This window comes from Aspergillus lentulus (assembly GCF_001445615.1).
Source record: "Aspergillus lentulus DNA, contig: Alt13, strain: IFM 54703, whole genome shotgun sequence".
NCBI lineage: Eukaryota > Fungi > Ascomycota > Eurotiomycetes > Eurotiales > Aspergillaceae > Aspergillus > Aspergillus lentulus.
The window spans coordinates 409,311-425,089 of record NW_028322114.1 but is presented as its reverse complement, the minus strand read 5'-3'; the positions used below and the strand labels follow the sequence as shown (position 1 = coordinate 425,089).

General features: G+C 50.8%; 5 protein-coding genes across 5 annotated transcripts; 3 read left to right on the top strand and 2 right to left on the bottom strand.

The window, feature by feature from the left end:
* Nucleotides 1-1,319: 1,319 nt before the first annotated feature.
* On the top strand, nt 1,320-2,081 carry ALT_7411 (putative short chain dehydrogenase; the record flags this gene model as incomplete). Its single annotated transcript, XM_033560802.2, has 1 exon — nt 1,320-2,081. One exon carries the CDS (start codon nt 1,320-1,322, stop codon nt 2,079-2,081), a length of 762 nt encoding a protein of 253 aa, XP_033416693.2.
* Nucleotides 2,082-2,474: 393 nt separating this feature from the next.
* On the top strand, nt 2,475-2,794 carry ALT_7410 (uncharacterized protein; the record flags this gene model as incomplete). Its single annotated transcript, XM_033560801.2, has 2 exons — nt 2,475-2,580; nt 2,628-2,794. The coding sequence occupies 2 exons, from the start codon at nt 2,475-2,477 to the stop codon at nt 2,792-2,794; spliced, it is 273 nt and encodes a 90-aa protein (XP_033416692.2).
* Nucleotides 2,795-2,901: 107 nt separating this feature from the next.
* On the bottom strand, nt 2,902-6,438 carry ALT_7409 (hybrid sensor histidine kinase/response regulator; the record flags this gene model as incomplete). Its single annotated transcript, XM_089600260.1, has 7 exons — nt 2,902-3,113; nt 3,159-3,529; nt 3,575-4,612; nt 4,658-5,184; nt 5,242-5,344; nt 5,390-6,316; nt 6,368-6,438. 7 exons carry the CDS (start codon nt 6,436-6,438, stop codon nt 2,902-2,904), a joined length of 3,249 nt encoding a protein of 1,082 aa, XP_089455445.1.
* A 1,582-nt stretch (nt 6,439-8,020) lies between these two features.
* ALT_7408 (Zn(II)2Cys6 transcription factor) lies at nt 8,021-10,360 on the bottom strand (the record flags this gene model as incomplete). Its single annotated transcript, XM_033560799.2, has 5 exons — nt 8,021-8,572; nt 8,635-8,858; nt 8,906-9,204; nt 9,263-9,441; nt 9,530-10,360. 5 exons carry the CDS (start codon nt 10,358-10,360, stop codon nt 8,021-8,023), a joined length of 2,085 nt encoding a protein of 694 aa, XP_033416690.2.
* A 2,596-nt stretch (nt 10,361-12,956) lies between these two features.
* On the top strand, nt 12,957-14,528 carry ALT_7407 (putative MFS transporter; the record flags this gene model as incomplete). Its single annotated transcript, XM_033560798.2, has 2 exons — nt 12,957-13,179; nt 13,237-14,528. 2 exons carry the CDS (start codon nt 12,957-12,959, stop codon nt 14,526-14,528), a joined length of 1,515 nt encoding a protein of 504 aa, XP_033416689.2.
* Nucleotides 14,529-15,779: the final 1,251 nt, after the last annotated feature.

Below are 15,779 nucleotides of genomic sequence, written 5' to 3'. Positions count from 1 at the left end.
CAATGTCAGTTTCATGCGTATCAGATTAACCCGTAAATCCGTACATCCTATGTATATCCGCAAATCCGGGTCCCATTGTTAGAGCTCTCAGCCAATCACAGCATCCTCTTCTCCTCGGCATGCCGAGTGTCGGATATATTTCTCATCAAGCCTTAAGAAAAGGTAAGACAATCTCCACCCCAGCGAAGAATTTCTCGAAGGGATTAAAGCTCTAGATCTTGAAGCTACAAGCTTGATCAAGCTGGCCCACTTTGCTAGTCTTGTCTTCCTTGAATTCCGTGGCTAATGCCGGAAAACGGCTGTCTCTTCTTGGCAACGGAGTCGGGTATTTCCCTTAGGTGTAGCTGTCAAGTGAGAGGCCTCGGTTGAATTGGGCTAGTGTGGTTTGTTTCATACTTAGTACTGATTGATGAGACAGACACCCCTGTCATTGCCATAATGCCGACGTGCGTCAAGCTCAACCCCCCGGATAGGCTTCCTTGGGAGTAGTGACCTGCTACCCAGCACAACAGCCATTAACGAATCACCTGTTGGAGAGAGTACTTCGCTCAAATGGGTGACCAACCCTATAAGCACTATAAACCTACATAGTAGCCTACGTACTGATGGTATATCCGAGATTCGCGCTCGCGACTAGGATTGACTTGGTCGTCCAAGGTCATACTCCGCGCTGACTTCACCCTGCTGTCCTGTCCACTTCCGAGGCCCTTAGGACGAAAGAGCTCTCCGGACTAATAATACGAGGGATGAGGATGCGGTCATTGAGTCCATCCGAACCTGTTGACAGCCTGTCGCTGTGTGAGACATCTGACACTCCGCGAAGAGCAAACGATGCTAATGTCTATTATTTGGTAAAACAGGCTGAATTTACGCTCATTAACATTCTAGTCTCTCTTTTGCAAGCGGACATAGCTGTCAGTTCAATTCTTGGCAGGTCGTCCGACTCGCACCCGTCATCAGTATCCAGTATCGCATAACGCCAAATACCTTCGTGGGATCATATCTCTTCACTGAATGGATTGCTTCACTGATTTGTCAGACCACATGTTACAATGATTTATAATAATCCATACCCTTGACGATATTGACTCACAGAACTCCAGTATGCCAAGTAGCCAAGGAGGAATACGAGCTCCATCTCATATCGTGACACACCGTCTATACCTGGGAACGATGATTAGAAATACAGAATTGGTCAGCAAGCTGTACTGTTCACAGTCGAACGGCCAGAGAAGAAGCATATAAGTCCCAAGCCATGCTCGAAACAGTCCAATTATTCTTCAAGACCCTCGACCCCAGCTCAACAACCACATAGTACAATGTCCTACACAAACAAAACAGCCCTCATCATCGGCGGCAGCCACGGCATCGGCCTGGCAACCGCCCAGCTCCTCCAGTCCCAAGGCGCCAAAGTCCTCGTCACCGGCCGCAGTCCAGACCCCATCCGCTCCGCGCAAGCCCAGCTCGGCCCCGCCGCCAAAGTCATCCCCTGCGACATCACCTCTTTACCGTCCATTGACACCCTCGTCGAGGCAGCTTCGTCCTTCTTTGGGACAGGCCGCACAGTTGACCTCCTCTTCATCAACGCGGGATACGCCGCACTTGAGCCCTTCACGGACGTCTCGGAGGCTTCCTTCCGCCGCACCTTCGACACAAACGTCTTCGGCGCGTTCTTCGCCGCGCAGAAACTCGCGCCGATGGTTAGGTCTGGCGGCGCAATCGTGTTTACCACATCTGTCGCGAATCAGATGGGCATCCCGGGGATGAGCGTGTACGCTGCCTCCAAGGCGGCGGTGCACTCGTTTGTGCAGACGCTATCGGCGGAGTTGGTGGGTATGCAGGTGCGTGTGAACGCTGTGTCACCTGGTTTTGTGAAGACGCCGACGATGGGGGTTGTGGGGGCGTCGAAGGAGGACTTGGTGGAGTTTGAGGGGCAGGGGGTGAAGAGTACGCCGATGGGGAGGATTGCGGAGCCGGAAGAGGTGGCTAGGGCTGTGGTGTTTTTGGGGTTCGAGGCGACCTTCACCACGGGGGAGCAGCTTGTTGTTGATGGGGGGTTGACTACGTTGCGGTTGCATTAATCCGTGTCTTGGTAATAGACTGTCTTGAGAGATGGAAACCCTATGATAGAATAGTTCCGCTTCAGCGTGAACGGTCATACCACAGAAAATATTCCAACAGAAACATCTCCCCAACCCATATCCCCGACTCTAGAGAGGTACATCATAGCCATGAATCCACATTCCACATATCTGTTCAGTAGCTCGCACAAGATCCAAATCAATCTGAAGCCCAGTATGGCGCACAAACCGCATGCCACGCGCCGTCATCCATGCCAACCACCCGAACCACATTCCAGTCATTCCATTGCAATAAATACCTCAAAATACGAGGCCCGACTTACAACAAACATTTAGAGCGTACATAAATCCCCCCTGGCCTTCTCACTCTCAGACAAACACCCACAAACTGAAATGAACACAATCCTCTTCCTCCTCGCGCTGGCCGGCGCCGCTCTAGGCGCGAAAACATGCACGCCGAGTTTCGATTACTGCGCTAATAAGCTCATTGCTGATAAGGGTATTTTTTCTGTTGCCACTCTTTGATGGCAGTACTAATGGATGCAGGCTTTACTGAGTCGGACCTCAAGGCTGTTCTCAAGGCGGAGGGTCTGGAGACTGCGGATCTGAAGAATGTGCTGTTCCACTGCAAGAATCCGGGGGATGTGGGACATGCGAAGGTGTGTTCCAATGGTTGTACGGATCCAGCGACGGAAGGGAGTCATGGTTGTTAGCTATCTTGAGTATTGATATACTATTGGGATATTGCTGTATTATTGAATGATGGAAGGTTTTTATTGAAGCTGTGGTATAAAACTTTTACAATTTGCTGGTAAAGTCGTCATGCAATATTCATCACTCGTTTCAAATCACGCAGTGAAAGAGGTTTCACCAGATAATCATCAATCCCCGCGGCAAATGCCTGTTGCTGCATCGTCGCCGACGCGACACCTGTCACGGCCATGATGGCAGCCCGGGGAAGGGAATTCTCCTCCTCGTACTCTCGAATCTTGCTTGTGGACATGATCCCATCCATAACTGGCATTGAAATATCTATTGCTGTTAGCCGGGTCATAGTTCTCAAAGGACGCAACCTACCCATTAGGACATAGTTGAACTGGCGCTGGGCCTGCTGGTACTTCTCCAGCGCCACGAGTCCGTTATTCGCTGTCTCGTAGCTGCAGCCAATGCGACGCATAAAAGTAGCCAATATTTTGATATTGATGTCATTATCGTCCACAATCAGTACATGGCGATCAATCGTTTTTGATGCCTTGGGCGTCGAGGCACGGAACTCGCCCACGGCTTCCTCCACCACCGGTGGTGACTCGGTCTGTTTGGCCAAGGCAAAAGCTTCCGATAAGCTGCGCTGACGATGTGGCAGACTATCGGCACTACCGATATGTTCCGATGCTTCGGGCAAGCTGGAAAGTGCATGAAGGGCGCCGATGATTTTCCGAGGCGTGAGTCTATCCTGTTAGTTTCACTCTTGCTCAGACTCTGGTGCTACTTACGGTTGAGGAACGTAGACCACATCCAGCTCTTTCGTAACAGGATCGACTGACAGGTTACTACCATACTGTCCTAGTATGACCAGTGCCTTCAGGCCTGTAGTTATTTGCTCTGGTTCTGCCATCTCAGCCAGACTGCTCTCCTCGACAATACCAATATCGCCCTTCGCTCGAGACAAGGTGTCGGCAAAGGAGACTGTCCAGCCAGGCTGGCCGAGGATTACATTACTCAGTGCACTGCGAACTGACAGCTTCCTCTTGGCGTCAACGCTCAGTCTTCGGCTTGACGTCTTCATACTGGCAAACACGTTCAGGCCGACCAGAATAACTCGAGAGACTGACACGCTCTGTGGTTGCTCTTGCTCAGAAGCACCTTCCTCCAGCTTATCGACGAATTCAACTGGAATGTACACGTCGAATTGAGTTCCAGTACCGACTGTACTCTTCACGTCAATTTGGCCACCCGCATTTGTCACTAGCCGGTCGACAATACTTAGTCCCAGGCCAACCCCTTCCGTCAGGATGTTCTCTTGGGTGAATGGATGAAATAGTTTATGCTCCAGGTACTCCGGAGAGATGCCACATCCGGTATCTGTGATTGTCAAATGAGCATACACCCTCTTCGTGCCGCCAGTTCTCTCAATCTTCCTGGCGAGGGTGACCTCAATGAAACCAGACTTGGTGAACTTGAACGCATTGCCGAGCAGGTTCATAACGATTCTTCTCCATCCGCCGGGAATGGATCGCACTTTCCAGTCTCCTGGCTCAATCCGCACAATCACTGATAAGTCGTTCGATTCCGTGGGGTTCTCGGTACCCTTGGCAGATCTAATTCCCACCGTTGGCCCGCTCGGCAGGTACCGGCCGGCGACTTGGGAAGCGTTAACCAGGGACCGGTGACCGGCATACAACGTGTCCGCCACATCCTCTACCAGAGTGTCCAAATCGAATTCGCACGTTAGATCGGCGAGGGAGGTCTCAGTATCCCCGTCATTCTTTGCGTCCGCACTAGTCAGATTGTTGATTTTTGTAAAATCCAGCCTTCATTTATGTTAGTGAGATCCTGCGGCGGAGCTGCCAACTCACAGGTAATTCAGCGTATCCATCAGTGTCAGGCCACAGGTTTCAATCATCGTGAGCATATCCTGCTGAGCCGGTTGAAGATCTGTGGTGTGCAACAGCTCTACACTGGCAAGCATGCCATGGAGTGGTGATCTTAGCTCGTGGCTGACGGATGACAATAGATCTGATTTGGACTTTTCTGTCGCCTGCCAGTCCATTTGAGCCGCTTCTGATACAATTGCGTCACCGTAGGCCTTGACATAGAACAAATCGGTTTGGTTAAAAGGTCGTTGACTGTCACATGTCCACAAGAGGGCTCCAGCCAGCCAGCGCGATGTATTCCAGTTCCACATTGGCAGAAAAACGAGTGACCTGGCCTCTGGGAGGTCTTGTACCAGACGAAGGATGATCGCGTGATGACGCGATCCCTTTGCATCCGTGCCATGACCACATTTCTGACTGGTACAGTCAACCAGGGTGCGGGAATTCAAGATGGTGCCTTTTGGATACGCGGCAAACAAGTCATGCAGCAAGCCTTCTGAGATGGAATACTGCGAGGTACAGCGATTTGCAGATCCCGATGACGCACAGCCCAAAGGCTCGCATACCCTCTCTCGCCAAGGCCCGGCTGAGGATAGGCCCGGAGAGTTGATGGCAGAATCGCCGTCCTTGGAGAACATTTCCAAGTCACTCATGCTAGGAGAGCAGGAGCTAGAGACGTTAGATTGATGACGAGCAGTGTCAAGTGAGACGAACCTTCGAGCATTACTTCGAGTGGCGTCCAGAAAAAGCACGCCATCCAGCTCCATACATTTCTGAAGTAAAGCACTAGCACGAGAGAACAAAAGCGACATTGAGTGGGATACTGTGCTTCCCTCGATAACAGTCACCGAATTTCGCCTTCCGTGGATTCTTGAGAAGAACTGGTTTGGCGGGGTCCCCGGGGTCTGAGGATGCGTGTATTGTGGCGAGCCCACGCTACATTTCTCAGAGAGCGAAATATCATCGATACCAGGAAGGTATGATGGCCGTCTCTTGAAGTGATAGCTTTGTTCAAGGTCAGGGACGACCTGACCGCTGACGAAAGTGGTCAGACCATTGATGAGCCGCTCTGCTTGAAGATGGTCCTCTTCGGCCGAGCTCTCCTTGATGCTACAAGCAACCAGATCAGCAATCTCCTGCATGCTTGCGACCTCGCCATCTCCAAAATTCCGATGTGGCGTCTTGTCTACTACACAAACAGCGCCAGTAGTATCTTTGTTCACATCATGAATCGGGACCGCTGCGAAGAACTGGATCTCCTGGTTGTCATAATGATTGTCCTGCGTGAGATCACGTATGATACAACGGGTGCTGTTGGTAATAACGTTGGGAGTATCGACGACATGAGCCTCAGCCAGGCGCAGGCTCAACACCTTTACTTGCCGGTGACCCTCATCAACATCAACCCCGCCCTCTCCATCTAACAGGAGGGAAGGTGATGCTTCCGCGATGATATTTGCCTGTCCTCGCTCGAAACGAACCACAAACGACTGGCTGCAGCCGAACCGATACGTCGCCAATTGTGCGTAAGCGATCAAGGAAGCCGCTGGACTTGACTTGTCTCGCCTGTGGACTGTACCTCGCGCACTAGCTGCCTCGAGGGGCTCGTTGATTCCATCCTGAGAGTGAGACGAACGAAACCTATTCAGTCAGTAAAGACTCGTTCAACGCAGAATGAAGCATGAGACATACTCGTCCTGCTCTAGGACCGTTCCTTGCGCAGTGCTCAGCAGAGGTGATACCGCAGAGCCCGACAGTGGCATCATCGAGTTAGCGATGCATCCTAGACTTGGTCACACAAGCTTGTTCGGTGATCAGAGATCGACACAGAATGGCAAAAGCACAGCGAGCTGTGAATAAGAATAGACGGAGTACATGTCGGAAAATTCGGGGGGACCGATGAAGAGTTCTCAAACTGTGGGGGAAATATCTCCGATCGTCTAGACCATGGACAAGAAAACAGTCAGCAGATAGCTAGGTAGACCAGACAATCCAGTACACAGTGTCATTGGCTGTTCACCCATCAGCTGTGCTCACGGATGGCTCCGGTCGATCGCTGACTTCAGCATTCGTCCATGGTTCCATCTCGCGTAATGTCACCTTGCTGCTAAGTAAATCTTCCGAAACTCAGAGCCAAGACCGAAATTTGTCGGGCAATCTGATTCCGACATTCAGCCTTACGATCCTTTAATAATAGAAGAATCAAGCTAGCATGAGTAATGTTAGCCATCTAATCGTGTTGTTTCTTCGCTGCCTGGAGAAGTGCAAGGGAGATAAACACAGATGGTCGCAGAAACGATACATTCGATGGTTTTGGTTCGACCAGAGAGAGGCCATCCATCACCGTCAGTGCAATTACTGCTACTGCGTAAGGTAGAATGTTTGGTTCCAGCATCCTCCTCGCAATGGGCCGTGGATCGGTCCGGAGATACCATTTTTGCGAGCGAGCTGCTGCATGCGGAAGGAGGTTGGCGACCGATTCACAGGGTCAACCGGAGATTTATTCTACGTAAGATGGGACGGCGGAAATGTTGGCAGGAAGGTATTACTCTAGATATCCAATTTGAAAAGGTCTCATGGTAGTGAACTTTTGCTAATTCTGTATGAGTGTCGTAAATATATTTTATCACTTGGCGGGCAAATGAGATGCATGTACCAGAGATAACATTCTATATTGATTTAACCGAAATCTATACCTGCTAAGGCTGATTGTGCTTAAGAGACGAAATTGAACTCTTGAAGCAAGGTAGGACAAGTTTCATCGTTGTCCAGTCTGAGCACTCGCTCAGAATATAAAAGGTAGATTCGTAATCAGAGTCTTTTGCATGACTGGAAAGTGTATGACTTCATCTCGGGATCTGGACCTCGGCTCAGAGAGAGACGTTTGATCAACAGGTTCAAATTCTCCTGGTTGGAAACGAAAACTCTTACGAGTGGGTAATCGCCCAATCACTCTCAGTTGATACCGGGGGAATCCCGACAACAATAAGATCTTGTAGTCGAAACATTATCCATTTCCCTCTCAATATTCGAGCATGCTTATGATGATGATATCTCGGTGGTCGAAAGCAGGGGACCGCTCCCCGTCTCAGCCATGGAAGACAAAACGTTCACCTTCTCGGGTTGGAACTCAGATAGCAATAGTTCGCAGAAGAGTCCGTAGCCTTAGAAAAACAACGTTTATCCTCAAACAAAGCAGAGATAACCCAGCGAACGGTAGCATTGCATGTTTCGAGTGGTATCGGCATTCCGAGGTGGACCAGAAGTGCAAGGCTATATGATGGCGTAGTAAAGCCAAAGCCACCGATCAGCAGCTATACTGTGAATCGCTTAATCCCGCCGGAATTAAAGTGTCTGCGAAGGATTCATAGTGGGCTGGATAGAGAAAAACGCTTCAAGATCCATCGTGGAAAAGTCAAAATCCCATCCCATGTCCGACAGATTGAAATCTGGGAGATCCTCGCTGCTCCCAACACTAGCAGAGGCTTCCGGAATATCGCTCTGAAGCGGGTTGACTTGAATGTTTGGCATTGTGGGAAGGTACCCTCCTAGAAATGTCTCACTAGGGAAAGCTTCTCGCATAGGATTTGTCTGGCTCGATGCGTCTCCACTAGCATATGGGTGAGATGATGCCGGGCCCATAGGGTTTGGTGCATATGCCCGACCCTGGACAGGTCCAGGTGGCACCCATTCATATGACGGGTGCAGTTTCTTCAGGACAGTTTGTATAGCTGAAATAGAGCTTGTGATGGGATCCCCCGGCCGCATGGCTCCAAGACATTGGATGCCCACGTGAACCCATGGAAGGTGTGTAGGAGCAACTTTCTCATTATACATGAAGTCGTAAATAAGTGCAAAGCAGGCGCTGGTCACGAAGAAGCCATGATAGCGAAGTTCCTAACGACTTTTTAGCTCCGATATGTGTAAAACTCCGATGTTTGCATACGAGGAAAGCATACCCGAACAAACTCATTGACGATAGCAGCCTCACATAGATGATGGAGAGTTCTACACGCAGCGTGGACCGCGTGGTCGCACGCCTCGTTCAGCCACGCCGGCATTTCCGTCGGACGTTTAGTTGGGTTGGGCCCAGTCTCGCAAGAAGACTTTTTGGTATCGCGCTGCCATCGTCCGCGAAAGATCAAGAACGGTCGAAACGTCAAAAGGATGGTGTGATAGTATACTATCTTTCTTAGCTTGTCCGTTCACTACTGCATATCAATGACTTACAGGTTATGAGAATGGCCTGCCGAACTCCGACAGCACCCGGCTGGGGGCATTTGTCAAGCCCGAACCCGAGAGCAAGCTTCATTTTCTCGTCGTAACAACGAAGGTCTTCTGAGATGGATCTGGCCAGCTTCCACATTTGCAGCAATGAGTCGTGCGGTCGGCCGTAAATTTCGTTTGCCGAACGAGCCATGACGTTTGTGAGGTGAATAAGAATGAGAATAAATGGATCTTTGGGAGGTGCAATGCCAACGTCCCTCGACGAGAGCGAGCTTGGGCGACCAAGATGAAAGCAAATCCAGCTGGCGAGCCGTCAGCAGAGCGATTTTACAAAGGCAGAATCAGTGAGCAAGGACGAACGTCTCGTAGAAAAACAAGGACCAAAAGGTCAATCGTCTTTGTTCCACAATTTCCCTACCCTCTCCTCCTTCAGTCGGCGATTCCTTGTGCAAGCCAGCTGAGATGGCCTTCCTCGCAGCTGTGCCCAGGTAGAGAAAGGAAGAATTTGGGCGACCTTGCTCCGTTTGAAAATGAGCGTGCTAGCCAAGCGTCAGGCATAAGCTTACACCGCAGAGGACGGAATATACTTATCATCATCAATGACAGCTGTACAATCTCCAGATTCACCACGTCATCCCAGGAAGGACAAGACGCCTTGACCCGCTCAAACAGAATATCTCCCCAGCGATAATGCTGTGTGCCCAGGGATCCCATGGCCAAAGCCATCAGTAAGATGGAGTTGGCACAGACATCAGAGCCGGTACCTGAGGAAGGGAGATACAAGTGTTCTAGCTGGCGCTCATAAAGCTCTTTGGACCAGAATGGCACCAGATGGTACAGCGTGGACAAAAATCGTTGCAGAAATATTCTGGCCAGCTCATACGGCAAGAACATCACGGGGGCGACTGTGGTATCAATCCCCTTATTGGGATCATGCGTCTCGGCTGGAGTACCGAAGAAGATGCCCCGAACACTGAACATATCAAGCCCAGCCCCAGCCTCTTCGACTTCGCCCTGCGGCTCCTCGGGATGAGTGGTTTGATTCGAAACCAACCCCCGGTAAATCTCATGCATAAGAGTAAAATGGGACGTCGGTCCATAATACAGTTGCACCTTGCATGACGGAGATGCCATGTGCGTTGCTGAAACACTGTTGTGGAAAGTATAGCTGGCTGATTTGTTTCGGCGGCCTACCGGCTGGGGCAGCGGTGAGGATGGCTGCTGTGTACCGAGCTCAGGGCGTGTAGATTCACGGGAAGCCAGGCCCTCGTCTACGACGCCATGCTTCTTTTTCTTGCGCTGCCGGATCACATCCCGGTAGACACATGGAGTGTTCCGCACCCGACACGTCTTGCAGGGGTTGACTCCATTACACTTGATTTTTCGCTTTCTGCATTCTTGACAAGCCTTGGGTATTCGCCAACCGGATGGCTCGCCTGATTGAAGGGTTTCAGCCATTCAATAAAATAACTGAAATAACCGGACCCTAAGGGGCAAGTTGTTCTCATTGCTTTGTCCTCCGGGTACATCGCGGGAGAAAAATCTCGGATTTACATCACGTGATTGGTCCGTATTTCCGAGTTTGCCCACCACGGTGCTTTGCTACAACATCGTGACTGAGGTGAGAAGACGCTCTGTGAGGTTCTATTCCAGCTTGATAAGACTTAGAACGTTACGAGAGGGCTAGTTATGCTAAAAGAGTGAGCGAGGCCTCGTCTATTGCTTCTCACGGACTATCCCACCGGGAATAGCTATGACTCCATGGCCTCTCTTCCTCTCCATACTCCTTTCATGCATGCGGGACCGCAAGCTATCCATAAGAGCAAAGAGTCATTCTGCGGATGCATAGAGTACAATATAGCGACTTAGCAATTCGCTCATATAACTCCTGCTGAAGCATTAGACTGAGCCTGTACGCCAATGCCTGGTGGTTGACTGGTACAGTTAGGACTCAGCGATCGGAACGACTAGGCAGGCTTTTGTGAATTGAGCCGATACTGTAATGGAGAGAGAGCCGTAATGTGAGGAGGATTGACGATACTCCGTACTTCGGAGGGACTTCATTCAACCGGGAGAGCATGCGTCTGATGCCTGACTCCACGCTCAGGTCAAGGGTGATGAAGTGTACTCCGTTCTTCGGAGAGACTGATTCAGCAAGGAGATTATGCGTCTGATGCCTGGTTGGATGCTCAGGCAAGGATGAAGAGGGGAACGGTACTCCGTAATTCGGAGACTTGATTCAATCAGGAGAGTCTGCGTGCGATACCTGACTCGATTCATGGGTCAAGGATGATGAGAGGCAACTCTATCGCTTTCTTCTTTTTTGAACTTTTTTTGTCCCAACCAGTAAATGCGATGATGCCAAGGCATGCCTCGCCCCCTTGGCACGGCTGAGGGGACGGGATTCTATTCGAAGTGAGGACGCGAAGAGCTCGGGTGTTATGGCAGCTTGGCAGTAAGACAGGATGGGATAAGGCTTTCATACTGATGCAGAGCCTAGGCAGGAGAAGTTCACAGCAGCGCGCCGCTCGCAAGTAAAAGTGACAGCGACTGTTGGGTATAGGGCGAGAAATAGAGGGACCAAGTTCGGCGAGGAATGTTCGGAGATCAAAGCATGATTTGCCTCATAAATCATCAAGCCGGATAAATTCATTCCACCTACCTGTTGACCAGAGGAGATCAGTGTCATTGACTCGAGTTTTCCTTTTAGGGTGGAAAGTCACGCCTTCACAGGCTCTTGTTTTGATTCCTCACCTCATTGAGTGCAGCCAATCAGCCGATTCATTCAACTTCGTCGTCAAACGACCTTTTCCCCACCTCCCCACACTTGATGCTTCTCAATGTTCTACTGTCATTGGTCGCTCCATCGATAATAACTCAATTCCGGAGTTGTGGGGAGAAGAGGCGAGACCTCGAGCGCGGGGAGGAAATTGAATGCTTGCCAAGTCACGCGCTTCGGCCGGCTAAGCGTCATGTTGTTTTGACCAGCGTCACCTCCTGTAGGTACTCTCTCATAAGCATCCTGCGATTCGGCACTATAGGCCTCAATCTGCTTGTAGTTACAGTAGTATGCAAGTGAGTGTATATTATTGAGTTCTATGATGGCGCTTTGTGTTTTGCTGCTCTAACTGTGCCTTTCTCGTCCTCTGCCAATGCCACTCTCGTGAGGGGGTTTGTCCAGGTAAGTTTGCAGTCCTCGCCCTCAAAGACAAGTGGCTTGTGCTAACTCACACCTTCAAACCCACAGTACTACCTCCTTCGCATAAAGTTGCCCAAGCTGATACACATTTTCAGCCTTGGCACTTGCCAAGGCTACATTTGAGTTCTTGTGAAGAGAGGCATTGCTCGCGGACGGATCCAGATTGGACACCAGCTGAGGGCCAAGAAGCATCGCTAAAACGTTAATATGGCCCGAACCATGGGATTGGCCGCTGGTTTTCTTGGAGAGAGGATACTACGCGGCCCATTCGCCAATTTCTGTGTACCAATACCACCAACCGTGGTCTGCATGTCAGACAGCCAGTGCGTGGTTGACAAGATGTGGTTGTGCCAAGCGACTAGGGGGAATTATGAATCATAAATCACCAAAAAAGTACGGGGACGGCAGGCGCATGGACTTTTATGATTTTTCCTACCGTTAACACCTCGGTTCCTTGAGCTTTGTCAGCTTGTCTCACCCTAGTATCTGCCATCTGACTACCGCTAAGCTATGCCGTCTCTTCAACCTGCGTGGCAATGACTCGTCCATTTGGAGGCTTGACGTGCACTGAACCAGCTCTGATCATTAGCTCTACCCCACGTTACAGATCTCGATGACCCCGGATTCGAGATTCTGTCCCCACGCTCTTCCGACAGTCACTCCCGTCCTGACGTTTCGGCAGATCAGAGTCGAGACTCGTATCCGACCTGAGATCAAGCTATAAATCACCGCTGCTGCATAAATTCTGGGTAGCTCATTGTCGCAGCGATCAGCATCCTCGTCAATCTTTGACAGGTTCCAACGCATTTTATCTCGATTGTTTCCGACTCCGGAGACGATAATCTTTCGCAAGTCATGGCGGAGGAAAAGGGCATTTCCGAATTCAAAACAACTCTGGCCCATGAAACAGCTCGTGAGGCCGCCAGCCGTGGTCAGGTTGCGACGGACCAATATGGTCGAGCCTTGGTCGAATTCGACGCTGCGGCGGAATCTCGCCTTCGTCTGAAGATTGATCTCTACATCGTTCCTACTGTCTCGCTTCTTTATCTGTTTTGCTTCATTGACAGAGCCAATATTGGTATGTTATTCCTTCCACCTCTTTTCGTACACGGTCTGACTGACGATCCTGTCTCAGGTAACGCCAAGCTCGCCGGGTTTGAGAAAGACCTCGGCATGAAGGGTTACGACTACAATTCCCTCTTATCCATCTTCTACATCAGCTACATTGTCTTTGAAATTCCTTGCAATATTGCTTGCAAGTGGATTGGCCCGGGCTGGTTCCTCCCCGCCATCACGCTCGGCTTCGGCATCTGCTCGCTTGGCACGGCATTTGTCCACAACATCCACGCCGCGTCCGGAGTCAGATTCTTGCTTGGTATCTTTGAAGCGGGTATGATGCCCGGCATCGCTTACTATCTATCCCGGTGGTACCGTCGCAGTGAACTTGCCTTCCGCCTCTCCCTTTATATTGTCATGGCGCCGCTGGCCGGCGCGTTCGGTGGCCTGCTGGCTTCGGGCATTCTGTCCCTGGATCATTTCGGCGGCCTGCACACATGGCGCATGATCTTTGCTATTGAGGGCATCATTACCATCGGTCTCGCGTTGATCTCTTTCTTTACTCTTACCGATCGACCTGCGACAGCTCGCTGGCTGACGCAGGAGGAGAAGGACCTGGCGATCGCTCGAGTCAAGTCGGAGCGGGTCGGAACCACGGAAGTGCTGGACAAGATCGATAAGGCTAAGACGCTCCGGGGTATCTTCAGCCCCGTGACGCTGGCCACCTCTTTCATCTTCCTCCTTAACAATATCACGGTCCAAGGCCTGGCCTTCTTCGCACCCACGATTGTCAGGACCATCTACCCACACAACACCGTGGTGTCCCAGCAGCTGCACACTGTTCCTCCATACGTTGTCGGAGCGTTCTTCACTGTGTTGTTCCCTTTTCTCAGCTGGCGATTTGACCGGCGCATGGTCTTCTTCGTGATTGGGCCCCCTCTGATGATGGCGGGGTACATCATGTTCCTGGCCAGCACTGACGCTATGGTCCGCTACGGCGCGACATTTTTGATTGCTAGTGGTGCGTTCGCCTTTGGCGCTCTGTGCAATGCGAATTCATCGAACAACGTGGTGTCTGACACTGCACGGTCATCGGCCATCGGAACGACGGTGATGATGGGTAACGTTGGTGGCTTGATATCGACATGGTCGTTTTTGCCCTTTGACGCTCCCAATTATCATATTGGCAACGGTCTCAACCTGGCCACCTCGTCCATGACGATGATTCTCGGAGCATTGCTCTGGGGGTGGATGCGGTGGGATAATAAGAGACGCGAGAAGGTTGACGTTGACCAGGCGCTGGCTGGTCTGTCCCTGTTGCAGATCCAGGATCTCGACTGGCGCAATCCTGCTTTCCGCTGGCGTGACTAATCGGATGTCTGTGCTTATATTGTGCCTCGTGGCCTTGCTTGGTTAGCGGTGTCTCAACCGAATAATGACTTACTTGTGGTATTATGAGATAGCAATGGGTTATATAAGAATTATCAATATGATTATTTATCAAGACCTATTATATCCCTTAGTCAACCACATTACTACTACCGAATTCCCATGCGTTGGAAGCCATCCTGTCCAAGGGGAGCGTGGGATAAACCAATGAGAGTCGGTGGTTTGTCATTTTCCCGTCCCATTGCATCCCCGCAGAGAGACACTCTTTTGGGTGGACCTTCAACCCCAGACCCCAGCTTGTCGCAGGCACCATCCACTATCCAGTAATAATCTCAACGACTCACAATTCTTATGGCTAATCTTCGGAGAACGCCGAGTTGCCGACGGCTCAATCAGGCTAGGCACACGCCGAACCATGCTTTCTTGCGATCGTCGGTGGAATGACTGCTCAAGTTCGATGCGCTAATCACGCGGTCATCCACGACGTTGCCGCTTCGGACAAGGACCGAATAGGCCTTTTTCGCAGGCCATTCTATGAAGTAGGATAATGAGACGCACTGACTCGGTACGGCGGGGCTACTGCTGATGGCAGAGGATGATTTGAGAGCCGGCGAATGCTTTCCTAGGTTGCCCGATGTGCTGCTCATACTGACAATAGTTCGCCGTGTACTTGTGCGACTGGCGAATCAAGCATGACCATTAGAACTTCCGAGAAACGGAACTCTCGAGTCGGGTCCGAGTCCAGGGTGAATCTAGAGTTAAAAGCATCCCGATCCTATGAGGCATTTCCAACGCCAAGCAGTCGGTCGTGTTTCGGAACTTGACCGAGCCTTTATTATGCGGAGATGAGACCAAAAGCGGCCGCATGGACTTACTTGTTCGTTGAATTGTTTCGCAAAGTGACTGAGATAAGGAGAACGAATATGATGAATGTGTGAGTTATTGAGTACATCTCATCTTATCCAAACCACTCACATCATACATGAACAGAGGATAGACTTCATGCTGAGAGTGGGACAAGGCTTTTGGCGCAGTCAAGAGCTCTCAAGCTCTCGACTCCAGACTTCTTAAGTTAACCTTGGGTGGGCCAGAGCACAGGCACAAACCACGCTTCCTTGGCACCCCCATATGGGCCACTTGGTCACCCTCCGTTTCTCAACCAATGAATCCAAAATGCCACGGACACTGCGTCCCAGCCGCAAGGACAAATGCATGCATCTCCGGGATATCTTC